Source organism: Symsagittifera roscoffensis, chromosome 8, assembly GCF_963678635.1.
Source record: "Symsagittifera roscoffensis chromosome 8, txSymRosc1.1, whole genome shotgun sequence".
In the NCBI taxonomy this organism is placed as follows: domain Eukaryota; kingdom Metazoa; phylum Xenacoelomorpha; order Acoela; family Convolutidae; genus Symsagittifera; species Symsagittifera roscoffensis.
In genome coordinates, this window is record NC_087069.1 from 14235149 (window position 1) to 14252175 (window position 17027).

The following is a 17027-nucleotide window of genomic DNA, read 5'->3' on the forward strand; positions in this document are numbered from 1 at the left end:
TACTCGAAAAATAATTCTTCTACCCGATTCCAGAGGAGCGCTAACTTAACTTCAGAAGATAATTTTTACAGCTTAAGAAACCACTTTTTGTTCTATTCGCTGAATTTTCTCGCTCTTAATTTGTCTTAAAACCAAAAATTTCTCGATTTTTTTTTGAATTTTTGAAACATCGCTTGAATCGTGACTACAAGCGCTTCAAAATTTTACGCGTCTGAGAATTATAACTTGAATAAAATACCAGAATAAGGAATAATTTTCTCGACACCGCGTGAACTTTTTCAAATATTGATGTGATCCACTCATTACTGCAAAAACTTCAAACTCAAAACCCTCGGTCTTGTCTTAAAATTATTTCTGGAGCCTAATTTGCGTGAAAAAAAACCACTTAAAATTAAACTGAACTAAAACACAACAAAATACAAATTTGATTACCACATAGAACCAATGCAAAATCATTACACAGCAAAAAGATAACTCAAAAAAATTACTGACATCTGATTTTGACCAGCTAGAAATTATTGCTATTTAATCAATCAATTGACATAAATAACCCAGACACTATCCATCAACGCAAAGATATTTTACAAAAAATCAAGGCCAGGAGAATATACAAAAAAGAGATTCCAACAGTCGAGTTTCAAAATCTTGAACTTCAAATTTATGATTAACAAAAACAAAGCCAACGTCGAGTTGGAAAAGAGTCAATGGGCGTAAGTAGAAAAAATTAATGAGATTTTATGAAAAAGCTCAATTTTCGAAATTTAAAGAGAAAAAAGATGATCTTAAAAAGCCCTAGAACAATTTATGACTGACACTTTTTTGATCATTTTGAAAAAATGAAAAAAAAAATGGCTCGATAGGTAAATGTGTTTTTCAATGGAAATTCGATTATTAAACTTCACTTTCGACACTAGAAGTCAACCACGTTTTCGCTGTTCGATAGTGGAGTTTGCATTCCTTCTACCAAAATAAATGAACTGAACTTGAAAAAATTCTTAAGTCAAATAGCGAAAAAGGAAATTTAAGCCTGCGCAAATTTTAAGACTTTTCATGAAAAAAAAATAAGATCATCGCGACCTCTATGAGTCACCTAACAAGATCAACCGAAAAACTTTAAATTTTGCAATAAAAAATTTGAAAATTTTTCCTTGAAAAAAATAACATGGCCTGTATCAGTTTCTTCACTATATTCATTTCTGACTAAAACTACTGACATCTACTGGATTTAAACACCCGAGTTACCTGATATTCGGTTAAGATTAGACAAAAAGAGAAGAGAACAAAAAATGCTTAGAAATTAACCGGAATTAAGATGGTTCTATTTGTTTTGCGAAAATCGCAACCAAAATTTCACCTCAAAAATGGGTTGTTTTGGCTTTTTCGAGTTAATCAAGAGTTAATCTTAAGCTACTGAGTTAATGGATAGGAAGTTAAATTCCATGAAGCCTCCTACCCAGTCCAAAAAAAAACTATAGAAGAGCAAAATCTCCAAAAAATTGTATAAGAGAATATACTTTTGCTTGACAGACATAAAAGGTCAAATTTAAAATATAACTTATGATGGATATCTTTTCGGAAAAAGTATTATATTCTTTTGTGAAATCATGATATTGAGAATTTGTTCAAATTTGTTTTAAGCCAAGAAAAAATGGAAGGACACAGATATGATACCGCTCTCAATTCCTGGCGGTCGCTCCTTGAGGTATTTATAATCGCGACAAAAATTTGGGATCAACCGTACAAATTTGTTTTAAGCCAAGAAAAAATGGAAGGACACAGATATGATACCGCTCTCAAATCCTGGCGGTCGCTCCTTCAGGTACTTATAATCGCGACAAAAATTTGGGATCAACCGTACAAATTTGTTTTAAGCCAAGAAAAAATGGAAGGACAGATATGATACCGCTCTCAATTCCTGGCGGTCGCTCCTTGAGGTACTTATAATCGCGACAAAAATTTGGGATCAACCGTACAACCCCCCATTCAATTTGGGGGAATAAAATACTCATTTTTGATCTATTTAGTCAAAAAAATCTATTGATACCAAATAATGGTTAAGTTTGTAACGATATTAACGGGATACAATAGCTACTTGGTATAAAAAAACTCCAGGGTATATTCAGCTCGCTTGTTTAAAATGAATATTTTATGTAGAATTAATTTACTAAATTAATACAAGCTTGGGGAGGACATTCTACGGCAGGTCACTTATGGGAGGGTCGCATTATACGCCTGAACTACCACAAAATTCATGAAGGACACAGATATGATACCGCTCTCAATTCCTGGCGGTCGCTCCTTGAGGTACTTATAATCGCGACAAAAATTTGGGATCAACCGTACAACCCCCCAATCAATTTGGGGGGATAAAATACCCATTTTTCAGAAATTGGCTTCGATGGCAAAATAAATTGATCTATTTAGTCAAAAAAATCTATTGATACCAAATAATGGTTAAGTTTGTAACGATAATAATGGGATTCAATAGCTACTTGGTATAAAAAACTCTCCAGGGTATATTCAGCTCGCTTGTTTAAAATGAATATTTTATGTATAATTAATTTACTAAATTAATACATGCTTGGGGAGGACATTCTACGGCAGGTCACTTAGGGGAGGGTCGCATTACACGCCTGAACTACCACAAAATTCATAACAGATTTTGACCGGTTTCGATGTTTTTCGGTCACCTTCATATTGCAATTAATCAAATGAAACGTAAATGTAACAACTGCAGTTGGGTCTTATGCACAAAACCGGCCTAAAATCAATATTTTTATATCTTGAGTTAAAACTAAAGCTTATGCGGTCCAATCTGATTGGCTAGTATTAGCCATTCAAATTCAGGCAACATATTCAGGAAAAACTTCCAGCAGATAAAAATAATAGCCGAAATTACCAAAATGTGGAACTCTGTCTAAAAATAATGTTTAAAGTAGCTTGGGAAATTTTGCCCGGACGAGAAAAAAAATGTCAAAAGGCTTCAGCAGAATAAAAGTTTGGTTATTTCGACCAACAATCTTATCTGCTTGACATTTTAATTGAAATGCCGGACCATGTTGTTTGAATTTGAGTGTCTTATTAGCCAATCAAATCCAACCTTACTATTTTGAGTTCCAAAAAGATGTAGACATATTGATTTTGGGCCATTTAGTGCAGAAGACCTCTGCACTTTAACAACGTGTTTGCACTCGCTAAAAAAGTCCTCAACTAATCTCTTACGGTCTATAATTGCTAGGGATTTTTTAGTTGAAAAGAATTAATGATAAAAATCATTGAAATTTTGTACAAAACTAAATGATTCGAAATTCGCTCGAATTGAATTGAAATTGAAAGTGAAGCACCGTGGAAGGAGGGTTAGGAGAAGAAAACTAAGATGAGCAGTCATATATTTAATACTAGACTACTAACCTAGAGCGATTATTACAAGTTATTAGTGTTACAATCCTGTATGGTTAAGCTGGTAAACTTGACAATCGACTACCTGATGTTATTTATTCTAATACAACCACTCCTGTGAGATCCAGTATAATTTTGAAACACATCTACTTTATCATGTTAGTTCTGTACAAATACAAATTCGTCGCCAGCTGCGACAATTTTATAATTCAAATTTCTTGTAATCTCAAACTAGAAATACAAGAGAAAGCACAAATATAATTAACTGTTCAGTTATGTTAACAGATAGTGTATAATAACTAACAGGTTATAAGTAGTTAAGAAGTAAAAACATGTCTCAAGCTAGTTTAGTTTGACCACTCTTTCTCATCAGTTTCAGCGAAGAGGAGCCAAAAACCACTAAACATCTCTTGGCGCAAAACAGTTCTCTACGAATTGAGCTCCATATAAAAACATCAAAAACTAAAACAATAGCAACAAACTAGTTAATTCGAATGCCCGAAGGTGAAATCAATCAAAAATATGAGCTTGATAGAACTTTGATCGGAGGAAAGGTCACTGAAGGCCATCAGATGAGTGAATAACTTCGAAGGGTCAACAAGGGGGGTTGGACGTCATTTTCAAACAAAAAACAGTTTGATATCAGCAGAGTTAGCCAGAATAATACTGGTCCAATAAATATTTACAACAGGAACGGTTACAAACAAATTTTACCAAAGTTTTACAACTTCAAGTGGCTAGTCAAAAATTGAGTTAAAGTTTATTGCATTAGTAAGTGCACCAAATAATCTCTATCAGCAAACTACAGACAAACACAGCTTTTAACTTTCCAAACAGGGCTTTCAGATTTACTCGCTTGTTCGCTTTCCAAACATCAATGAACATTCAGTTTAACCAGACACTTCTGGAACTCGTCTTTCCCAGTTTTCACCAATACGGGTGCATTTCATCTATTCCAGAATTTGCAAGCCAATATGCGTAGAGGGGCGAGTTCACATCTGTCGATACTGTGTTTCTTGGATTTGACAGGGTGTTCAGACTTGTATGTCCGGAAACAATTGAGTAATTCAGACCATCGTTATTGTCCCAATGTTCCGTGCCATTCTGCTCAGCGAAGCATACACAGAATTCAATTCGGTAGTTGTCATGCCACGAGACTGGGATATCGATTAGGAATTTGAACGTATCGAACAGGTTGGTATCATTTGTCCCGTTACCTATTGAGAAAAAACCAAGCGTTAAACGAAGCAACCCTTTAGGATTTAATATCAGCTTCTCAAAAACAGTTTTAAACAAAAAACAACACGTTTGAAGCTTTTTCAATTTCAGTAGAGGCTAAGCGTAGCTTCGGACCACTTGCGATGCAACACAAGCACAAAAAACAGAAATCGGAAAAATGAAAAAAAAAAGTTGAAATAAACAAGGTCTAACAAAATTAACATTTCTTGATGTCTCGAGAGAAGTTCCTTGCCATACAATTGAAATTCGAATGAGCCACTGAACAAAACGTACGCAGAGGAAACAAAGCCGACAATCTTTGAGCAGAGCAACTTGCTCCGAAAACAACAATTTACGGAGCAAGTACGAAAACCGAAAACCTGAAACTAAATTAAACAACACCTGCATTTGCAACTGCAATGAAAGTTGCTTACAGCACAAGCAAAATCCGTGATGTTGTAATTTTGCCGACAAAACTTGAGCAGACAAACGAAAAATCGACAATCCAAAATTAACCGAATTTTTTTTCAATTGCACAAAATAAAAAAAAAACAAAGTCCGGCCGAGACTCGATCCAGAGACCTTAAAGTGCCGAGGCAACGGCGTTACCCCTAGGCCAAAAAGGAAGGAACCTGGCAGATGTTAAGGTTCAATCTAAAAGAAAAGATTTCTAAAGAGAACAGAATAAAGAAGAAAAGAACTTGAGCAGAAAACTAAACTATTGTCATAAAAAAACTTCGGCTATACAGTTTTAAACATTTCTACGAATCATTCGTAACGGAACACATAAAGGGATAACAATACATTTTGCCCTCAAAACTGCGCAAAATAATTTGACGAAGCTGATTTAATATCAGCCAAAACCGTTTAATCGAAAAAAATCCACAAATTACAGAACTTTCAAATATAGTAAAAACTTTTTAAATCATTTAAAAACCTATGCTTACCAGATAGTTTAAAGCTTACCAGATAAAATAAATGAATGTAAAATAAAACGGAAAAAGGAGCCGACAAAATTATGACAAAAGCACGAATAAAAACATATATATATATATATATTTTCTGTGAAGTAAGTTATTTAAGGAAAAAAAGTCGAGAACCCGATTGCAATAACCTTCCTTATAGCAAGGGTAAATATAGCCAACAGACAGTTGAAAAAAGTCATGAAAGCAGGTAAACAGAAAAAAAATACTGACTGAACTTTTGAAACAATCTCAACTTTCGAATTTCAAAGAAAAACATAGATACCACTAAATTCAAGAGAACGATTCATGAGAACACTAGAACAATTCATGATTGGCATTTTTTGAAAAAATAACCCAATTTGAGAAAATGGATTCAAAAGTAAAATTTTATTTTCACTGATAAAATCTGAAAAAAAAATAAGAAATAAAAATCAATCACGTTTTGAGTGACCTTTAAATTTTTCATGTTCAATCGTAGAGTTTGCTTACCTTTTAACAAAGGAAATGAAGTTAACTCCAAAAGAAATCAAAATTCAAAGCCTGAAAAAGTAACTTTGTGCCGCAACAAACTTTACACAGAGGCGAAGCTGAGCTTCGCACCTCTTGCGATACACAATGAAGCTCCGAAATCAAAAGATAATGTGTCTCAAACTTGAAAAACTTGAACAGTATTTGATTGAAAAAATCGTAGGCTAACAAAAAAAAATAAAAATTATTGCCAACGTTAGAAAAATCTATTATTTTCATAACAAAAGATGGATATGGGTTCAACTCTTATCCTTTTCTTGGGCTTATTCATTTGTTTCTGTTAACCAATCGATGAAGACGATAAGAAACCATTTCAATAAAAAAAAAGAGATACAAAACAATCCTAAATGTTCTCGAAAATTTTTCATTAAATCTTGCAACAAAACAATCTGCATATCCAACAAGAACAATCGGAGATGAAAGGCTCAATCCGCTAATTGCTATAATAAAACCACAAAGAAAAAAAATGAAAAACAAAACTTCAAAAACATGAAAGCAAAAAATTACTAACATTTGTTACAGAAAAAAACTTGCCGAAAATCAGAAAAAATTCCAAAAACTTACAAAAACCAAATTACATCACTAATTATTAATTATGAAAATTATTCGCAAAGGTAAAAAAGCTAGATCGCAACAAATAAAAAACATTAAAAAATCCGCCAATAAAAGAAATAAAAAATCCACCACAAAGAAATTTCAAAAACTTCAGCCAAAGAGCCACACTCCTGAATCACGTGCAGAACTTGCCGCCACATTCCTTTGCAGACAAAACAGTCGATTCAATCTTGCAAAAAAATCTGGAAATGTATCAATTTTTTTGACATATTGAAACAATACGTTTAACCATCAACTTCAACCAAATTTAAAATAAAATTGCTCAAACCTAAAACACACTCAACTAATTAAAACTCAAACTAGTTTCAAGCACTTTTAGAAAAAAAATCAAAAAACCATGCATCCGAAAAAAAACTGAAATTTTTTGCCAAAAAAAAAAATTCAGCAGATAAGTTCAAAAAAGTTTTAATTCTAACAAACACTTTGGCGCCTATAAAACCAGAAAACCATGAACTATATTTACCTTCATGAAAATTAAGAAAAAATACTTCAAAAATCTATCAAAAAATACAGAATTAATTACCCGGCAAGTAAGCCGACAAAAATTGGATCGAAATCAAGCCGACAAAAAAATCAACCCACATCTCAAAAAAATTTTAGCAGTAAAACATTTGTCAATTCAGTCGATGAATCTAGCTGTTGAATTACAGCAATAAGACGTCTATAAGAAGTTGGGTACAAAAATGGGTAGAAATCATTGAAGATGACCACAAAGTTCAGTCATCCTATGGACAAAATTGCTTACGGGAAAAAGTCTAGAACGCGTTTATTGATATTTATAAAAACTACTTCTTCTTGATGGACGATTTTGATCCATCAATCAAGGAACTTGAACGTTTTTTTCCCATTCATTAGTTTTTTCTGACTTTTAATGGTGTCAGCAAAAGGACGAATTAGGGAAGAAGTCTAGTGTTCCTGTGGTTTATCTAACCATTTTTCATTAATTACCTGAATGCGTGCATATAACATCTGTCGAGGTATTCCAAGAGTTGAACGTGATCCGAATGAAAACTCGCTTTTCGAAACAGACGTTCTTTACTTTTACACTTCCAGCAAGAAAACAGTCAGTCTGAATATCCACGTTTTCCAAGCTCACGCAGTTCGAGTAGAGCTTTTCTCTGAACTTCAAATAGTCCGAGGCCGGTTGGACAAATCCACATTTCAATTTAGGTCTTGCAGGATCATTTGCCCACTTGAAAACTTGCTTATTTTCGTATTCCAAGGTATCTTTATCTACCAGTTCCAACCACTCTTTGTGTTCATCAAACTCTTTAACATGAGTCAAAGGTTGTCCCGATGAGTCTCTGAACCGCACGTTCCTCCCGCCGTTGCCCTGTTTTGAACCCATAACCTCTACTTTTTTCTTTCTCTCAGGTTTCAAGATACCTCCTGGAACCCGACCAGTCTTGGGATCTTTCATTTGGGAGTAGTGCTTCGGTGATCTCAATATCTGCATCGGGGATTTATCGGACGACGCTGGACTACTCTCAGTTGACGTGTCCGACGGTGGGCTACTTTTTAGTGACTTTCGCAATGGAGGGCTTTTTACTCGCGCTTTCTCCATCTTCGGAGAACTCGCAGGTGAATTTTGTAGTGAAGATGCGCTGCTCGGACTTTGCGACGTCTCACAGTCAGAAACTTTTCCATTGTTCTCATTGATACTTTTCTGGTCAACCGCTGTATTTTCGTTGTTTGTTCCTTCTTTTCTTTTGTTTACTTCAAGTTTAATCTTGTTTGTTTCGCCACTTTCGTGGTTCATTCCATTGATTTTTTCATTTGCTTCGTGGTTCACATTTGAATCTTTATGTCTGTGTTCATGGGGCGTACCATTATCATGAAATCTTCGCTTGTGGCCAGGGCAAATTTCAAACTTGACGTGATTCTGTTTGTATCTGATGTCTTGCGTTACCTTTATACTATGGTTCAATTGCTTGAGTTTCGCGTAATACTCTGGATCTGTTTCTCTGATTTCAAGCAACTCCAATTCTTCTGGGCTAAAAAGAAAGAATTTGATCTTATAATACGGGGCAACAGTGGTTCGATAGAAACTTTGGACTTCGCTCATGCTTACCTGATGCGTAGTTTGCCCAAATCTAGAATTTAATAACCACTTTTCAAACTAGAGGTCGTTTACGGTTTTTTTGCGTCATTTCCACTTCCCTGATTGGAGAGCGTAATTAAACTAATTTTTAGCAGAAGAATTTGAAATGAACTTAAAAATATTAAAATTCAAACAGCAGAAAATCACATTTTAGGATGAAAAGATTTTACAACTTTTTCCTGAAAAATCCCCAGGACCTTCATAAGGGAAAACCACTTCATTCTTTCACGATTAAAGAAACATGGTTACCTTAACTTATCTTGTTTATTCTTTCCGTGTTTATCCTGGTTGTGGTCTTCTGAATCAGTGGTCGTCGAGTCAGAAGTTGGACTCAAATAACTGTTGAATTGCGACTCATGAAAACTGTCAGAAGTTTCTGTGCTAGAGCTAATCTCCAGCGCACTTAATCCCGTGGCAATAGAGATCTCTTCCAAACTTCCTTGAGCAGAAGACGGATGCTTCGCGGGCGAACTTAACTCCATTGTAGTACTTAATGAGCTACCACTTGTATTATCAGATTCTGTTTCCCACGTTTCTGTTTCCGAACTTTGATTGGAGTAACTTAAACTAGTAGCGAGTTCACTAACGAGAGAAATATAAGCTCCATCTCTCATTCTATTAGAACCTCGTGTTTCTGTTCCATTCAATTTCGGAGACCCCGTGCCACTTGGTCCATTCTTAACTTGCGATTGGTCGATCGAATCGTGATTCCTACTTGGATCTTGACCTCCTGTTGACTTCGTACCTTTTCCAACTGTTGACGAGCAACGACTAGCTGTATCCAAAATCGAGGTGGACTCGCTCGTTTCTTCAATCCGACTGACTGCATCTTGTTTGAAGTGCATGCCGCATCTGGCATCATACTGAGCGTAGAACTCTTGTACAATGCTGCTGGAGTTATCAGCTACAGCTAAAAGACCATCAGGCGCTGTATCATAACTAGCTTTCCGTGACGACGACTGGTATCCAACTGAGTCCACCGAAAAACTCCCAACGGACATATAATTGCTTGAAGTTGACCCGGATTTCTGAGTCGTCGAAGATAATTCAGCTTCAGGTTCAGTATTATTTCTTCTCATCGGGACAATTTCTACACCTTGCGGAGTATTTGTCATATTTCGCAAGCTATCCCGTACAGTAGCATCATCAATAGTAGTATCCGCAGCATCACGCAACGTATTATCAGGATCATCCAAGGTATCCGTGACATCGTGCCAGGTTTCCGCAACATCGCGCAAAGTATCTAAATCCTTCGAGGTATTCAAGATATCGGGCAGTGACCTTGACCTTTCATCAGGAGACGGACACCAGGTGGTGCTGCTCATTGCGACTCTGGTCTCGTTGTTGACGACAACAGGAGGCCAGTATCTCGTGGATACCTTGTCATTAGCAAAGGGGACAGTGGCCGCAATAACATTTCGACCAGGACAAGTATTGCTGGAAGTATCCACAGTTAAAGTCACACTTGGCTAAAAAAGGAAAATCAATCAATAAACTATCCATGATGACGACCTGTTTACATACAGCACTGATTCAAACTATCCAGACAGAATGAATAAGACTTGAAATTTTAAATGCATTTTCTCAAATTGAGTTAATTATAGACAAAGATGATGAAGACAAATATTGCCAGGAATTTTAGAAGAACAAATTGTGCATTTTTCTTGCGAAACTCGCGCTCAAAATTTTGCCCCAAAAACATTTTTTTTTTGCTTTTTCTAGTCAATCAAAAATTACGCCAAATCTATTTGTTCAATTGGCGACAAAACTATAGCCCAGTGAGCCTCAAACAGCAAACTAAGTTTAAGCATGTTATTACCTTCTCAAATTCCTTATTTTCGTTTGATAACAAAAAAATGTCTTTTTACTATTTAACAAACCAATTTTTATTTGCGCAACTTTTTGGAGTTTGTACACTTATTAAATTTTATTGTGCTATTTGAGAGACTTATTGTGATATAGTTTCTTCAGTAATTGAATTAACAGTTTTGGCTTCAATTTTGACTGACTAAAAAATTCAAAAATGATAGTTTTTGTTTGGTAAATTTTAGTTCCCGATTGTCGCAAAATGAAATGCATAAAACATATTAATTCAGCTAAAACTCTAAGAATTATTTGTATTCGTCAGTTTAAATTCAAAGTCAACCCAATTTGAACAAAACGCGTTTTAAATGTAAAGTTTTATTCGTTTTGACCGGATAATTTGAATCAGCACCAGCAGTAGTTTCTCTAAAAAAAATACTACAACCAGAGAATTACAATCAACAAAAATTCTGCCAAAAAATATCAGCTAAAATGGTTTCTTTATTGATATGATCAGAAATATCGAACTTCAGGCAAATTAGTACTCAAAATCTTTACAATTTTTATTTGAAAGGAACTATTTGGAAGTCATAATGTGAAATATATCACATTTCCGGATAAATAAATTCTTTCTTTGTTTCTTTCTGATCTAATAATTTTACTCACCCTAGATGAGGGAGGGGATGTTTCAAGGGGGGAGATATACGGGGATGTGGGAGACATTGGGGCTACCACTGACAGGTAGGTGGGTTCTCCGGTACAGAAATCCGAGTCATCATCAGAAAAGGAGCACCCACTGTAGCGACGATCCTGCAACAAGGGTAGAGTTAGATAAGCGGCCCTTTCCCACATATATTACCGTTAAAAAAGAACCAGTGATTTAACGTGACTGTAAATGGATTCCATGTGTCAAATTGCGTTACACTCAGACCCCATGGAAAAGAAATTCTAGGAAACCTTCGGGGAGGGGGGTTAAAATGAGGCTTGTTGTCAATTGTAGAAATGATTGAAAGAAAACATTGACTGTTTCAATTGGCTGAGTTCCGACAAGCAACAAAAAGGCATAGATATTATTCAGATTTTTCTTGAAGGAAGAAAGCTAGGCAACACAGCCTCCGACAAAAACTAAATCGAAGTCCATCCGCAAAAAAATTAAAGTAATTCCAAAAAGAGTGAGAGGAATTCAAAGCTTAAAACCGAAGATCCGGCAAGAAAGCCGGGTAAACTCAACCGAGAGATTCAAAGCCGCAACAAACTCTATTTGAAAACAGGTAAAACTGAAACGCTTTCACCATATCGCTTTCCTATATTCCTCACATAGGCATTAAAAAGCGGAAAAATTGCCAAATAAAAACATAGCCAACAGAAAGTTGGAAAAGATTCGATGAACGCAAGGAAAAAAATAAACTTGTTTTTTGAGAAAAAAACGTCAACTTTTGAATTTCGAAGACAAAAGAAACCACCTTACAGCTCTTTGAATTTCAAAAACAATTTAGGACTGACACATTTTTGATATATACAACCAATTCGAGAAAACTGAATTAATGGGTTTTTATTTCATTGGGGAATCTTAAAAATTCCACTTTCGAAACTTCGAGAAGCCTTCCACTTCGAGAAACTTTCGAAACTTCGAGAAGCCTTAAAAATTCCACTTTCGAGAAGCCTTCCACGATTTTTCGCACCAATTACTCTTTCGGTTAGGAGAGCACAATTTGACATGTTAACAATGGACTAGAATTGAACTCAAAAAGTGCTCATATACCTAATTAAAAATGATTTTGAATATAACAACTAACTTTCCTCTAAATGAAAGTGACAGGCGCCGTTTCATTATGTCAGACCTAAATATAAGGCTAATTCAGCAATACAGATCATGATAACCTCAATTTCTTTTTTTTAAAAACATATCAGAAAAGAGATTTTTCTCCCAAAAAGCCACAGATGTTATTTTTCAAAGCTCAAATCATAATACAAAACGAACGCGCACTCAAAAAATCAGAGGACCATAAGATGACAAATCAAACTGAGATTGAAAAATTGACTTAAACTTTTTCTTTCGTTACTGGAGCTATAGAAAAACTCACAAATCAAACTGATTCAACAAAACAAACTACCATCAGAATGAGATGATTAGTAAAAATTCAAATATTGATAAAAAAGAAGTTTTTTGAATCAAAAATAATTTTTTTTTCACTGGCTGAATTTATAAGAAGTTTATATATCGCTTTATAAATCACGCCAATTCAACAGAACAGAGGATCAAAATGATAAAGATACCAACGAACACTTAAATTGTACAAAAAACCTCCAGCTATAGAAAAACATCAAAAATGAAAAAGAAAAATCGACTGCAACCTTTCAGTGTAAAGACATAAGAAGACATCAAGGCAAAGCTTTCGCTAACCAAAAAAGCAAAAACACTCACTGCGAAAAAATGAGAGGAAAAATCACTGAAAAATAAAAAAAATCAGACTAAAAAACAAAAACAAGATGTCCTGCTTTAGAAAACATAGAAAAAAAACACCTACAGAAAGGGAACACCACTGCAAACCTTTAAGTGTGAAAAAACTGAGAAGACACCAGTAAAATAAAACATCACTGCAAAAAATGAGAGGAAAAATTATTGAAAAACTTTAAAAACTACATGATGTAAGAAAAAAGGATTCACTGAATAGCTGTGTTGGTGAAAGAGAACTATATGTGGTAACAAAAAATTGGGTATTATTCTTCAATGAAAAAAGCTTAAATATCTGCGAAGCTTTCATAAAATATCACTCAAACGCTTCAAAAAAGAAAAAAGAGCAAGTCATTGATAAATTTCATTAAAATATATAACCTAGGAAAGCAACATATCACTGCATAGCAGTTTGTTGAATAGAAAGCGGAACACCTTATACAAAAAGGACAAATTGCTTCGATGCTTTTTTGAAAGAAAAAACGAATCATTGTTAATTGTTGCTTTCAAAAATTAAACTTGCTGATGCGGAAACCTTTCTATCTCAATTTGATATTATTTAGAATGTTTTCATTTTCAAACACACCGCGCTTGGTGGGAAGGCATTTTTATTCAGAATAAACAAGTTTTTTGTGGGTTTGAAAAAAATAAAAACAATTGTAGCGTTGCCCGTTTTGATAGAATCGGCCTTTTTTGATAAAGTTAAGTCAACTTGAGAAAAATGGATTATCACGAGAAAGTTTTATTCCACTGAAATTTAAAAACTAAATTTTACCTTCGAAACTAGAAATCGATCACCTTTTTCGCGCCAACTCTGCTTTCACAATTGGAGAGATCGATTAGCCTACCATAAAGCAAACAAACTTGAATTGATTTCCTGAAAAAAATATTGCGACCTACACAGGCGAAGCCGATCATCACACCACTTGCTAACTGTAAACTGGACCAAATTTTCGTATAACTCGAAAAAAGACAATAAAGGCCAAGCTAAAGCTGGAAGTGTGTGTTTGATATTTTTTGATTTTTGGAAATGTGTGTTTGATATGTTTGATATCCGATGCGGAACGAAATGCAGAAATTCAAAAATTGGACTTTGCCAAAATTCTCAACGTTTTCTCTTCTAAACTAAGTGAGCAAAATGTCTGATATAATGCAATTTTGCCCACCCAGGACAAAAAACTTCTCTAGAAAAATATAAGGGAGTCGGAGTCGCCGCTTCTGCATAAAATTCACAGAGCCAGTTTTTCGATTGAGTTTCTATCTCAGATTTTGCCAGGGTAGTTAAGAAAAATCAAAGATTTTCCAATAAACAGTCAAAAGTTCAAAAATTTTCCGAAACCCAAAACTTCTTCTCTAAGAAAGCAGGTAGTGGCCGCTAAAGTAGACAATACTTCCGAAACTGGGTTCCCGATAGAAAACTTCACCTGAGAATTGGCACGGTAATATTCGAGTAGAGTCGAAAAGTTTTGAAAATACTGTCAGAGTTTCAAAACTTTGACTTTTTCGAAGGACATAACTTTTTCTCAAAATTGTGCGTCGTCACTTATAAAGATAAGCTTTCAACAACATGTTGTTTCAAGTAAACCTTTGACATCAGATTTAATAAGAATATTATAGGAAAAAATAACAAAAAATCAACAGTTTGACTTTATAGAGGGCGATAACTTATTGTAAAAAACAATTTGTTAGTTGCCGCTTATGCTTTTGTTAGTTGCCGCCGATGCTTAGCTATAACTACCATTTAACTTTATTTTAAAAACATTGCATTATCCGACAAAGCTTAAAGATCTTTAAAAATCTGTCGTTGAACATGCAAAAATTATAGCGCGGAACCCGCCCGGAAACGTTCATTAAGTGATTCATTTTATGTTCTTATCTATAAATTTGTGTTCTTTGTGTTAAGTTTGTAACATTTTCCATCATTTGGTGCTTTTTCACATTCCTCGGACTTCTCGGAGTCCAATTTTTTATTGTTGGTTGCGTCAGGATTTTAAAGTTTTCAAAAATAATACGTTGAAAAAGTTTAAGCATGGAGAGATAATGAAGCCCGCATTTAGATATATAATAGATAACTTAGTTTGGAAACTTAATTTTGACAGGGTACTAAGTTAATCACTTCAATTATTTACCAAGATATACCTTGAAATCATATTGACAAGCGTCCATTAAAATACTCTTTTAGTCAATGATTATCTTCGATTTGCTGATCACGAGTTGAAAACTTTTGGATGAGTTGTTATATACAATAAAAGCTTAAAGCACTAACCAAGCGAGGCCTGGGTGGGGTTGCTGACGTGGGAAGAGAACTTGGTCCAGGCATGTTATCAGGCACTGAAATTGAACTTAACATATTTTTCGGCACAGACCTTGAACCGAGTTCAATTTTTGATCTACGCTTGCTCAATGTGAACCGATTCCTTGCTGGTGATTGATTTAAACTTGCAGCAGTATTGCTCTCCAAACTTCCCGCCAGAGATGACGACGCGCCATGCTCCTCTTGTGTTGCTCGATACGCGTGACCGGTTTGTAGCAGTGGAATAGGCTGTGACTGTGATTTGTTGCTCGAACCTGAATTCGATTGGCGATCAGACTCAGGTGATGAGACATCAGACGGGTTGTTCGCTGAATTAGAATTGCAGCTTCGTGGTGAGTTGGGTGAAGGAAAGAACGACATTGCAATAAAAACCGAACCAATTAAGGACTGTTTGTAGTAGATGATTGATTTTTTCTGGTTGCTGTTTAAAAAAGATGATAGTTGGTATATATTTGCCGGCACAAAAGTGCAATTGACCATTGCCAACACATCTACTGATTCGATTATTTCTTCTCCCCTAGATGATTGGTTGTGAATTTAAGTTTATTTGGAAGCCGGATTTCTCGCTTTGTAGTCCAAACCCTTGTGATAGACATTTTAAACTAAAACTTAAACTAAAATGAGGAAACCCATTAAAGATACTGCCGGATTACCTTTATCACATTTGAGTGAACGCAAAGCCGTAACGCATCTCGTACTGAAAGCTTATTAAAGTGTCAGTTATTACTACATTTGATAATCGACGCATGAATAAAATTAGAAGTACTTGAAATCATTTCATTAATTATGATGGAGTCTGAACAAAATCGTGTTTGATCTAAATCATAAATCAGCAGCACAGGTCAAAGTCTAAATATGCACTGGAAGTAAAATATGTTGATTCTGCGGTTATCTTTTTTACCTGCGGGTAATTATATCATCTAACATTAAATAAGGTCCATTTTACCTTTACCGATTAGACTAGTCGTCCTTAACATGTGAGGCTCAACGTGATACCTTCAAACAGAGTTCACGTATTTATTGAATTATTTTTCTTAGATTAAAGTGGACGTTCGCATCACTTGCTCTACAAATATATGAAAACAAGTGGTGCTAAGGCGCTGAAAAAATGACTGCAAGAAGCTGCCTAGAAAATTATAAAAACAAGTGATGTTCAGGCGCTGAAAAATGACTGCAAACTGCTAATAAAAACTGATAATTCAAAAGTAGATATAACAACACTAATGATGACTCAAAAGTCAGATTTAAAAAAAATCAACCAGTCAAGGAAATATTTGTGAAAAAAGGACTCAAGTTCATTGTTTTCTAGCGACTTGAGGAGAATAAAAGCACAGAGCTAAACGGTCAAGTCGTAAATCGTTCAATACATTTTTTTTTTGAAATAGTTTTGATGATTATCATCGATTCCTTTCACCTTTTCCGGTATACTGTTGGCGGGGCCCCCTGAATTTCCGAGCGCCATGAGTTCATGAACTGCAGAGCGTAAAAATCTACCTTGTGATGATCTAATCTAAAATCTATACTAAAATGCCGCTTCGGCCAACCGGCATCTCACGAGCTAACAGACAAAGTTCATTCTGGTTTTCTGGTTCCCGCAATCGTGCCCTCATTTCCACACAGCCTTAGCGG

General features: G+C 35.1%; 1 protein-coding gene across 1 annotated transcript; it reads right to left on the reverse strand.

Annotated features, from left to right (window-relative positions):
* Positions 1-3259: 3259 nt before the first annotated feature.
* On the reverse strand, positions 3260-16002 carry LOC134852978 (dentin sialophosphoprotein-like). The gene is made up of 5 exons (XM_063868872.1): positions 15351-16002; positions 11296-11439; positions 9076-10295; positions 7674-8719; positions 3260-4616 (listed from the first exon to the last, which is right to left on the reverse strand). Exons 1-5 carry the CDS (start codon positions 15876-15878, stop codon positions 4327-4329), a joined length of 3228 nt encoding a protein of 1075 aa, XP_063724942.1. The 5' UTR covers positions 15879-16002; the 3' UTR covers positions 3260-4326.
* Positions 16003-17027: the final 1025 nt, after the last annotated feature.